This window comes from Schistocerca americana, chromosome 2 (genome assembly GCF_021461395.2).
Source record: "Schistocerca americana isolate TAMUIC-IGC-003095 chromosome 2, iqSchAmer2.1, whole genome shotgun sequence".
NCBI lineage: Eukaryota > Metazoa > Arthropoda > Insecta > Orthoptera > Acrididae > Schistocerca > Schistocerca americana.
In genome coordinates this window covers 643,948,624-643,961,395 of record NC_060120.1, presented here as the reverse complement: position 1 = coordinate 643,961,395, position 12,772 = coordinate 643,948,624, and the positions used below count along the sequence as shown (strand labels likewise).

General features: G+C 41.5%; 1 protein-coding gene across 1 annotated transcript in view; it reads left to right on the top strand.

Annotated features, from left to right (window-relative positions):
• LOC124594266 (sialin-like) overlaps nucleotides 1-12,772 on the top strand; it is a 197,517-nt gene that overhangs the window by 108,749 nt on the left and 75,996 nt on the right. Inside the window, exons 6-7 of the mRNA XM_047132629.1 lie at nucleotides 6,964-7,184; nucleotides 11,178-11,324. Coding sequence (XP_046988585.1) covers nucleotides 6,964-7,184; nucleotides 11,178-11,324 — 368 coding nt within the window. The remainder of the gene's footprint in view (nucleotides 1-6,963; nucleotides 7,185-11,177; nucleotides 11,325-12,772) is intronic.

Genomic DNA, 12,772 nt, shown 5'->3' with positions numbered 1-12,772 from the left:
AATAGAATTGGGGAGAAGAGAAGTCTGCGGCACAACTTGACTAGAAGAAGGGATCGGTTGGTAGGACATGTTCTGAGGCATCAAGGGATCACCAATTTAGTATTGGAGGGCAGCGTTGAGGGTTAAAGTCGTAGAGGGAGACCAAGAGATGAATACACTAAGCAGATTCAGAAGGATGTAGGTTGTAGTAGTTACTGGGAGATAAAGCTTGCACAGGATAGAGTAGCATGGAGAGCTGCATCAAACCAGTCTCAGGACTGAAGACCACAACAACAACAACAACAACAACAGCTGGAAATATCCTTGCAGGTAGAGTGCATACAATTCTACATGGCTCCTAGCTGCACAGAAGGCGTAGTGGGGGAGGGAGCAACGGTAGTGGTGTGGGCTCCCTTGCAGACAGAACAGCACGCAGGGGTGATGTAGTTCTACAGCTGAAACCTTCTCGCAGACGCCTGACTTGCAGTACTTTTAAGTTACAGATAGCGAGCCTAGAAACGATCGTTTTAACAGGTCATGCTAGTACGACCAGTAATTCGACAAGTCTACCGTTTATTACTGAAAACACAATGGATTTAGGATTATGCTGGAATAGATGGAGTGATTTATTTTCGCCTGTCTTGTGCGTCGTATATTGTTGCTCTTGCTGCTATGTTAAAATTAGCACATTTTCCCAAAGCACAGCGATGTTTACACAATTTCACCTCAGTGACATGTTAATGCAGTTGCAATTGCTATAGAATTCTGAAACAGTCTATTATTAATAAAACAATTGAGGACATGTGAGGTAAGAAAGATCAATAGGTTATGAAAAGCTCATGCTCAGTATAGAAATAAAAGAGTGATTCCTTGAGTTATGTTGTTACAAACCCCTATTAATTAATATTTCATGAGTTATCGACGTCCTTAAAATATTCTTCTTCTTTCTTCTTTTGTGGGTCCTGTGTCCCACTTCAATGCGCAGTCGGCCTGTTACTATTATTTGGCAGTGTTAGTTGCGGAGGGTGGCCAGATGCCCTTCCTGCCGTCACCCCAAACCCACTGGGACGGAATTAGTGTACTCCAGCTGTCTGCGAGGCGTAACCTGGGGACCAGCCCAGTATTCACCTAGCTGGATGTGGAAAATTGCCTAAAAACTACATCCAGGCTGGCCGGCATACCGGCCCTTGTCGTTAATCCGCCGGGCGGTTTCGGTCACGGGCTGGCGCTCCTGCCCGAGTCCAGGAAGCAGCGCATTAGCGCTCTTGGCTACCCTGGCGGGTTATCGAAGGTCCTTAAAAATAATTACACTATTTCACTGAAAAAATCTGTAGTCAGTGGTATATAGCAACAGATCGGAAAGTTCCGCACGTTATATATATACGACAAAATATTCCACTTCCCATGCTATCCTTTGCCAAAAATTCATTTCTGTATCTCGAAACGTTTATGGCACATGATGGATGTTATGAATATTTCACTTTCACTCTAGCATTTTTGCACCCAATCAAAAGTGAGTGCCCTACATAAACCCTTTTTCTTGAGATTAGCGATATACGCAGGCAACGTCTCAAATTTAAGATAAATTCAATATGTTATCTCTATTTTATACATAGCGGTATGTGGCCTAACAAACATCAAACGCAAATTCATAAAGATCACAATTTTTACTGCAAACTATTCCAACTTGGCACAGTACCTTAGTTGCTATTGAAGTACTACAATAACTGTGACCGTTAACGAAATGATAGGCAGTTAATCACGAAGCTGACGAATGAGGCTGATCTGCTGGGAACCAGTGTATCCACGTCGGCACGACCGTTGACATACTAGCTCTGGGAAACTTCACAGCTTTGTCGCAGACAAATGGGACCTCAAGGCTGCCTAGGAAACTCTGAGAAAAGTGATCTGTCGACTGATAGCGGTGTTATAAGGTGTGAAAATAAACGGATCGTCATGCGGGTGCGAGACGACGTAGTTTCAAATAAGGCATACTGAATTAAATTTTTACGAAGAAACGAAGCAAGAGAATTAAAGCGACCAGTTCTTGACTCATCGGCATTGTGAACGAGTGTTTCACAGCGATAGTATGCGAGGAGTATTGCCAAATGAAAGTACCGGCCATTGTTTAATTGTTGTGTAGTGCAGAGGATTGGCATATAGACGTGTATCGCGTGACCAGCAGCCCTCCATTTGTAACAATACAGGAGCATACTCCGTCTTTACCTCGCCTTCCTATTTAGCGAAACACGACGGGCAGTGTATTTAAAAAATATAAACATGCTGATGTTTTTGTAACCTGCATAGATACGGAAAATATGAAAGTGTGAACTGAAATCGAATATAATTCATGTGTACTGCAAGCGAAATGTGGCAAGCGTTTTATTTTAGTCACATTTATTTCTTCTTCAATCTGAAATGCATTTATTTAATACGGCCAGTGGGTATTTTCATGTAAGAATGTTGGAACAAAATGCGAAGCAACTTAAGATTGACTTTCTGGGTTCAAAATGCATCGTACCTTAAATAAAATCCACATTTACGATTGAAGGCTGATGTTCTTTCCTTTATCAAATATTGTTCTCATGTCGCAAAATAAACATTTGTTTAAAATCTCGCAATACCATCCCTGTCCAGCTCTTTACAAGTGAACTAGCCTTTGTCGTGGAGACTGTTCTCCACAGTACAGTGCGGTGTACTTGCCATCTGTCGAAGTCCCATCAAGGTAGGGTTTATCAGACACGTGACCGATTTTAATGTTCCTTGGCTGCGTTTTAATCTAGGGAATGGTCGCATACCTATTGCATCACCCAATAAATAGTTCTACTGACTTCTTCATAAATTAATAATTGCAGGCAGGATTGTGGACACTGGTGGAAATAATAATGGTCTAAACAGTCACTAGTTTATTTTTAAATTGAAGAAAGTTTATTGGATCTTTTAAGTTTGTTAAGCAGCACAACAGATTTAGTTGCTTAAGAAAAAATCCTACATGCAGCATGCCACGTTGATGTTGAATAGTGAGTGTGTTTGCCTATCTATAGAAATTTTTTCAAGTTTAGCACCTATCCTCAAATGTTAAAGTTCTTCAGAAACTGGAGTATAATATTACAAGTCATGCACTTTTGTTCAAAGGCCAACAGTGACTAAAGCAACTTTTCTTAGTATCACGCGACTGCAGCACGGAATTTTACAAATTCACAGACATGTTGACCGAAAAATTTCTAAGTTCTCAGTATGCCTCCTAAAAGTGTTAAAAGTCCTCGAAAACTGACTTCTCAAAAATGTAGATCACCTTAAAGTCGTAGGCCCCTCGCTGGTCATGGAAACATAGATCCTACCTCCATCAAGTCTCAAACTGAACTAACATGGTCACTACCTATTTATAGCATCAGCATCTCGTCATGCAAATTCTCAACTATACATTCCTCTTACTGGTAGAATACGTATGACATACCATCACAGACCAGAATTTTACCACCTTTCCGATAGTGCCCTTATATTTTGACCGGCTTTCGTAATTTTACAATATTTGCAATCTAAAAGGTGGGTTAGTTTATGTACACTAATTTGCTATTAATTATTCTTAGATCTTGTGAAATTTGCACAATTATAGATAGCTACTGCAGTCTTATCTTAATGCCTCTTCTTTTAAAATTTACAATATATTTCATTTGAAATTTTGTTTTTAATTGTCGGAATGAGCATTCTGGCTTATAAATCAAAATCTATATCGACATCTTCATCATACTGCGCAAGCCACCTAATGGTGTGTGGCGGAGGAGACTTTCGGTGCCACTATCAGATCCCTCCAAGCCTGTTCCAATCGCGAATAGTACGTGGGAAGAATGATTGCCGGCAAGCCTCTCTATTGGCTCTATTTTCTCGAATTTTCTCCTCGTGGTCAATATGTGAGATGTATGTGGGCAGAAGTAATGTTGTCCGACACCTCTTGAAAAGTACTGTCCCGAAATTTCAATAGTAAATCTCTCTTGTAACGTTTGTTTAGGAGCTCCATAACGTTCTCTCGCCAGCTAAACGATTCTGTGACGAAACGCGCCGCTCTTCGTTGGATCTTCTCTATCTCCTCTATCAGTTCTACCTGGTAGGGATCCCAGATAGATGAACAGTGCTCAACAATCGGGCGAACAAGCGCCTTATAAGCCACTTCTTTCGTGGATGAGTTATATTTCCTTAAGAATCTTCCAAAGAATCTGTGTCTAGTGTCTGCTTTCCCCAGTATCTGTTTTGTATGGTCATTCCACTTAAGGTCGCTCTGGATAGTTGCGCCTAGATATTTTACGCTAGACGCTGTCTCCAGCTGTTTTTCGTCAATAGTGTAGCTGTACGGTAGCGGATTTCGTTACCTGTGTATGCGCAATATGTTACATTTATTTACGTTCAGAGTCAACTGCCAGAGCCTGCACCATTCATCAGTTCTCTGCAGGTCGTTCAGCAAATTCTTACTATCTTAGAGCATCCGACGCTTTCTACTAGATCATATATATATATATATATATATATATATATATATATATATATATATATATATATATATATATATATATCCGTGTGGTACTCCGGGTATTACCTTTACATCTGTCGATTTTGTTCCGGTAAGAGCGACGAGTTGAGTTCCGTCTGCAAGAAAGTCTTGAAACCAATCGCAGGTCTGTTCTGATACTCCGTAATCTCGTTTTTTTTTGTCATTGAACGGTAATGGGGGACAGTGTCAAATGTCTTACTGAAATCAAGGAACTCGGCATCAACCTGAGCGCCCTTGTCCACTGGGCTGTGGATCTCATGGAGGTACAGAGCGAGCTGAGTTTCGCAGGATCTCTGTTTGCGGAATCCATGTTGATTTTTGAGGAGATGTTCTTTTTCCAAAAACGTCATAATTCTTGAACATAAAACATGTTCCAAAATTCTACGATAGATTGACGTCAACGATATAGGTCTATAATTGCGTGGATCTGTCTTAAGGCCTTTCTTAAAAACGGGAATGACCGGCGCTTTTTTCCAGTAGTTAGGTACCTTTCGTTGCTCAAGCGATCTACAATAAATTACTGCCAGAAGGGGAGCAACTTCTTTCGGATATTTTTATAGAAACTTATAGGTATCTCATCAGGTCCTGAAGTCTTTTCGCGATCGGTTATCTCAATATCTGCCATTTCGATGTTCGTTCGACGACTGAAAGGAGGGACGCTGTTACGATCTTCCGCGGTGAAATAACTTCGGAAGACTGAATTCAGTATTTCGGCCTTCTCTCTGTTATTTTTCGTTTCGGTGCCGGTGTGATCGCCGAGAGAATGAGTAGATGATTTTGACCCACTTACTGATTTTACATACGACCAAAATCTCTTAAGGTTTTGACTCAGGTCGGTTGACAACGTCTTACTTTCAAAATCATTGAACGCTTCTCTCATTGCTCCCCTTAACGCTCATTTTCGGTATATTATATAAACATATTGTACATATCAAAATTATGCTATTGGACGTTCAGAACCGCTAATGGCATTTTGGGGTTCTTAATTTTCTAAATTCATATGTGTTTGCAAATCTTTCGTATTGAATAATTTAATTTCTGGTAGGTGTATTGAGAGCGCCTCTGGCTGTGCGTTGTCGTCTCGGTTTTCTCTTTAATTCCGTATACTCGCGTAACTTTGGGTGCCACTAGACGAATGATGGATATTCCCGGATATGATAGAAACAGTCATTTGAAATAAGACTTCATTTGGACATATACCCTATTCCGAATGGTTTCCGAGATATAACATATTTAATGTACGTCTTTCTTTTCTTCTGTTTGTTACTATATCGTCGGGTTTACAGATACACACATGTATAAGAGTTAGTCAACATTATGACATGCGTTTTACAAACAATAAATGGAAAATTACGTATTTTTAACACATTCATCTCTAAGCATCGTCGTACGTTTCACAGTACAGCCTTTGTACAGTTCACAATAAATGCTGGAATATACCATTGTCAGCTTCAATGCATTTGAGCACCCTTGGGAGAATATGATTGACGGCCTCTGCACGTTCCCTGATGAAGGCAGCAGCGACCATGATGCCAAGCAGTTCACCTCGCGAATTCACGTTTCTGTTGTACACCTCAGACTTCATCCAACCTCATAAAAAAAGTCTAACGGCGCATGGTCTGGCGATTTTGGTGGCCATTTTATCGTACTATCACGACTAATTAAGTGATTAGGGCAATTGCGCCACTAGCCCAAAAACAAATGTACATTAACCCTAGAACACTAAAGGGGGGAAAATGTTACCGAAGTTTACTACACGACATGTTATTCAAAGGAAGTCATAAAGTATAAGTTATGCTTTAGTTAATTACAGTTATTAAATCTCCAAGGGTATGTTAAATACCAAATTAATAAGAAAATGTCGTGTTTTATACCCTACGCTTATAGCAGTCGTAAATTTTACGATAGTTTAGTAATCTGGGCTCAAATGTGTTCTATTTCGGAAACCATTCAGTATAGGGCATATGCCTGTATGAAGGTTTTTTTTTGTTTCAGTTTTTTCCCTGAATACTGATCATCTCCTGGGAGACACTGTATTGGTTTAGTTTTTTTTTATTTTGCTGCCATAAAACGATATTTCAGCGGCTCAGTTCGTGCCGTAGTGGTATCTCACACAGCCGGCTTCCTGCAACCGTCGACCATCTGGGTTTTCCCAACGGCAGTAACTAAACCTAGTAACGCATCACGCTACCTGCTGTTTTCTGCTAGACATGTTACTACGTGGTCTCTCTCTTCCGCCAATGGTAGGATCTGAAGTTACCGTTTGCTGGGGTTTGCAGACAACGTCAAGTTGCTGCCTCCTGGCGAGTGATGCGCTCAGGCGCGTGCTACGCATCGTTCAGCTGTTAAAACTGCCTCCCCCTGTCTAAGTCTCTGCTTTGAACAGCGTCGATATGAAACCTGTCAAAAGAGTACTGCAAAGATGACACGTGCTGCAGGCAGCAGCATGGGCGCAGCGCTGACGTTCCTTGTTTCGGGCCTCCTGATTGGCTGGCTGGGGTGGCCCGCCGTCTTCTACGCCACCGCACTGGCTGCGGCCGTCTGGTTCTTCGCCTGGTGGCTCCTCATCTTCGACCACCCGCACAAGCATCCCCGTATCTCGACCTCCGAGCTAGCAAACCTCCACGCCAGTTTGGGAGAAGATACTGCTGTCAATAAGGTAGTCTGCCAGTATTCTTTGTACGTTCTGTGTTACATGTCAACATTTAAAGCGATCAGTTTTTATGTAGAGTATTCCGAGACAACTAACAGATACCGGATACATGGACTCAGAAGGCGGAAGACCAAGATTGTCCATTGGAGAATGTTAGACATAATAACTACTAAAAACTTCTATTTAATATAGTATGAAGAACAACAACAAACAGTTCGCTACCGAAGAAACATTCACTAACAGAAGCATCTGCTGAAAAATGCAACATATAAGGCATTTATCAGTTAACCTACTGCTACTGTAAGTAATTCTTAAATAATAAAGGCGGTATACAATAAAATAAGTAACAAACATGAATGTACCATGAATGCAACTATTCTTGTCGAATGCCATTCATAAAATATTTTCTGGTAACTAACTAAGGAATACCATTGTGTTGCGGCAAACTATCGACAGTCTTTCTACTCTTCGAGATGGTGAATAGGAAACTATTCGTCGAAAATCTAGTATTAACGATATTATTACTTGTCTAATAACTCATCTTAATTAGTAGCTGGAAAATAAAAAGTCACAAAACACACACATAGAGAAAGAGCGAGAGAGAGAGAGAGAGAGACGGCGAAATAATAGAAGATCGACAACCTAGGTCGACCGCGTCGAGAGGTATGTAAATTTTTGTCGAGTACTTCTCTAGTGACAGCAAATCGGTAACCGGAGAAGTAAGCTTTGGCACAAGTACACTCCGTAGCAAACAATACCTTTTGAATTGACAATACCTTTTGAATTGAGAGTATCCGAAAATTCAAACGTAATTGCTAGAAAAGTATTTTTTGTGCAGTTTCATTGAGAGCATAATACAGTCATGAAATTTCCTATAAGACCAACGTGCTCGTAATTAGGGCAAATCTTCTCATGACTTTTAGTTTCCATTACCAGTGCAAAATGGAATTTAGGCCAAAAATCTACAAAAGTGACTTACTTCAAGATGGCATGGTGTAATGCTAAGAAATCTGTGTACAGTCAGTACGCAGAACCTGTCAGTTATTGGAGGTGCCAACTGAAACTCATATATGTTTAAAAAAATAATAAAATTTTAGTTCTATGCAAACATTTCGGCTTTTGCCTCACTAACCATACTGGAACAAAATTTCGTATGTGTACATAAAAGGGCATCTACTGATAACGGCTAACGTCGTCAAAACACGTTTGGCGAATAAAAATAGTTATGTAAATAACCCTCTTTTGTTCTACCAATACATATCTATTAAATTTTTTGCATGATATGTTCTGAAGTAGCTGGTTTTCTTGAGTGCTTTTAACAACCACAGTGTTCGAACAAATAACTATATCTAATGGCAAAAGAATAATAGCACACTACAAAAAGGAGAAACATGGTAAACAGTGTGAAAAAGTTCGGAATACAAAATTGTACCTATGTTTCGGTAATAAAGGGATAGTGCGACTTCCAGACCAGATAAGAGGAAACCCATATCAGAGCAAACTATCCCACTGAAGATGCTTTGAGCAAGAAAAACGCATTTGGGAAAAATAAATTAAGTTGCAGCAGGAAAAGGCGGTTTTATTTACAAAACAAGTACTAAAGAGAATATTCACGACTGAAGCCGATTAATCTGTAAACACGGTGCTGTGCTGATCAGTTGTGGGAAGCTGACTGGGCACGAGATAGGAGGAATCAGGCGCAGGGCCTTGTGAAGTACAAAAAGAAGAACCATTAGGGTTTAACGTCCTATCGACGACGATGGCATTGGAGATGGAACACAAGCTCGGATGGGGGAAGGATAATCGGAAGTACCATTCACCTTAACCCCTTCACAACCGATTTTTTTCTAGGGTGAAGACATTATTGTATGTATATTTTATTTACTGTCGTAGGTAGAAGTACAGTGTGAAGAAACATTTCCCACCATTTCGTTTTCCAATGACGGGAGGAGTGGGGCACACGTGGTTATTCATAAGTACCTTCGGAGTCTCAGAAGAGGACTGCGCAAAAACTACAAGGCGTTCGGAAAAAAGATACGCATCACTGGACGGAGAGTCGCTCCAAGTTTTTAGCTCACGTTATAGGTGTTCAGTATGGACACTGTTTTTGACGCAGCAAACGTAAATCTGTGCGCCATTAATTGACACGATTAGGCTGCCTACCTGCAGAGGATTAAAACTCAAACTTGAAGACAGCGGAATGTACGGGTGCAAGCCATAATTAGAAGAATTCTGCAAACCATGAGCAGGATATCTTTTACCAATAGGACACCGATACATATTAGCAACATGCAGAAAATTCCTACTGGTTCTCTGATAATCTTTCGAGGAACGCATTCCGTCCAGTGGTAATGGAAAGTTTAAGCGACTTAGGAAAACAATGGAACACCTATCTAGAGGACAGGATAGGGATATCAACTGCCGTCCCTCCTAATATTATTCCATTGTCTTGCCACCAGGTAATCTCACTTGGTTTGTGAAGTGCACTGTATAGGACGGGCGCTCTGTGGGAGGAGAAGAGGACTGCACAGCATTTCGAGTGTCACAACTTACAGAGGGCCGGGACGAGTATCGGGATGAGTGTGAGAAAGTACAAGAAGTCACAGTTTCTATTCCTGTTGTATGTGGCGAATGTGGAAAGAGCCACCGAAAAACTAGAACTGAAATGTAGACATCTTTTCAGCGTTAGCCTTATCGTAAGTAGTATTGCAAAGGGCCATCAAGGCCAAGCTTTTGTTCAGGGAACAGATTTCACTAGGTCACTTAAAACGATATTATTGTGTAGAGTTAGAAGTTTCCTTTAAAGACACAATGGACTATCTTGCTATTAAATGTGATTCTGAAACTCTTCTCTCTAGAAATCCGAGAACGATCATCAGAACCAGAGGGCATATACATGGTAACAACAATCGATGGATTATAATGCAACATTCAGTATTTAGCGAAATCATCATTTCCTAGCTCCACAGATTAGATACAGAGAATGTTATGCTCGGTCCTTTCATACTCTGATTCAGTTCTCGCGTAACGAATCGTTGTTCTCTCCTTTGGTTTGGTAATAACTCCATTTAAATGATGACAGCAAGACTTAAGTCACTTGTAAAAACAATGTGAGGAATATTATAATGAAGGAGGGTGATACTGGCTTACCTTTTTTCCTTTTACTGCAGGGAATCACGAAACATATTGTCTGAGCCATAAGGACGATATCAGTGACCATGTAAAAGGAAGAAATACATTATTTATTTATTTATTTCTGCCAGTGACATTTTCCTGCTGTCTCAATATTAACGTAGGTCGTGTTAATATGTTATTATAATTTTAATTGTATCTTTTCGCCTATTCTACTCAATACGTTACGGGTGACATCCCTACATTAATAAACCATAACAATGTCTTAAGGTAATATATAAAATTACGAGTAAGCTAAGTCTATGTTAATGTGTTAATAATTGGCAACCAGTGTTGTACAATCAATAAAGTCATGAGATGTTCAATTGACTCAAACGGGATTTTATGTCCTGTGTATCATACGTTAATGTGATTAAATGGATTATTTTCTGTTATATATGTTTACAGCATTGCAGCAATTCTGTAAACGCTATGTATTGTTATTATTACCCTAAATTACTGTTTATGTGACAATGTCTTACACGAGGAAGAAGTGTGAAAAAGTATGCAGATGTTTCTACATGTAGCACTCAGCTCTTGTCCTCAGTTGGGTAACACGGATTCACTACCAGCTCTTAGAACCAGTGAATCTTTTTGTTCTGTTACACTCACTTCTGAGGCGATCGGATGGGGATGTGAACTTCCGGGACTGAGCTAGGAATTCCTATCTTTGTAGCGCTTGGTTTCATTGTCTGTTTGCCGCAGACTACCACCCCGTGTGGCGATGATCTAACTTAAGCGTATATTTTAAGATGTATTTAAATATGAATAATGACTTTTGCTGTCCATTTGAGCATCTACGTGAGGAGAGTGCTGGTGTTGTTGCAGCCAACTACGCCTTGGAAGCACATCCTGACCTCGCCACAAGTGTGGCTGATCGTCTACACGCAGTGGGGAGGCTTCTGGGGGCTGTTCACGGTGCTGACGCAGGCGCCCACCTACATGAGGAACATCCACGGCTGGGGTATCGGCATGGTGAGGCTGCACTCTGCTTGTTGTCCACCACTGGCAGATTCTTGTAACGAAGCACATTGCTGCTTTACTGGCTCTCTGTTTCTCACCAGCCATTTTCTGAAAACCCCTACCCTGACACACGGATTTGCTACAGATCCGCATAAAAATGTTGGGCAATGTCATTTCATATGTCGAATGTGAAATAAGTGGGCATCTGAGAGTTTGTGTGAGCTATACTGTGAGGGCCTTGTCAGTTTATTATAATATTAGCCTTTTCCCCATGGCTTCGCATGCATGTGTAATTGTCGCACATATTGCACATAACCTCCTCCCCCCACACTTGGTCCATCCCCTCGTCCTCCACTCTACCCATCTCCTCCTTTCCTCTCCTTGACCATCTCCTCCTTTCCCCACGTTTCTGTCAACATCTATTTCCTCCATCTGTCCACTTTCTCCTCACTCCCCCACCCACTGACTCATTTCCTCTTTGCCCTCTGTATGTCCATCTCCTCCTCGCCCCCTTCTCTGCCCTTCTCCTCTTTCTGTGCCTTTCTCTTCCTCCACATTTCACTTCTCATTTCCTGTTCCCCTACTTTTGCTCATCTACTCCTGCCCGCAATCGCTACCAATCCCCTCCTATCCCCTCCCTTTGCCAATCCCCTCTTGTCCCCTCTCTGTACCTGTCTCCTCCTGCTCCCCTCACTCTGCTCTTCCCTGCTCTCTGTCTATCTCCTCTTCCCTCTCCTCTCTATCCATCTACTCCTCCCCCATACCTCTCACTGTCCATCTCCTCTTCTCAGTTCTCCCTTTGTCCGTTTCATCCACCCCAGTCCCAGTTCATTTCTTCCTACCTTCCCTCTCTTAGTCCATTTCTTCCTCACCTTTTGTTGTGTATATCTTCTCCTGCCCCCATCTCTCTGTCCAACTCTTCTTGTCCCTTCTCACTGCACCTCCTTCTTACCATAATACTGTATTCATTTCCTCCTTTTCACTATCCCCCTCGATGTCTACGTCTCCACCTCCATATGTCTCTTCTCCTCCTCCTCTCTCTGCCCCTCCTCCTGCCTCTTCTCCCCATACCTCCTCTCCTTGTTCCCTGTCTCGCTATCCACTCCTGTCCCTGCCTCCCTTCCTATCCTGCTGCTCCTGCTCTATCCTCTCCTCAGTACATCTCATACTTGCCCCGCCACACCCATTCACACTTTTTTTTCTTAGTCATCAGCCTTCTGACTGGTTTCATGTGGCCCTCCAAGAATTCCTCTTCTCTGCCAACCTCTTCATCTCATAGAAGCACTTGCAACCTACGCACTCAATTATTTGCTGGATGTATCCCAATTGCTGTCTTCCTCTGCAGTTTTCACCTTGTACAGCTCCGTCTAAAACCATAGAAGTAATTCTCTTTTGTCTTAACAGATGTTCTATCATCCTGTTCCTTCTTCTTGTCAGTGTTCTCCATATAATCCTATCCT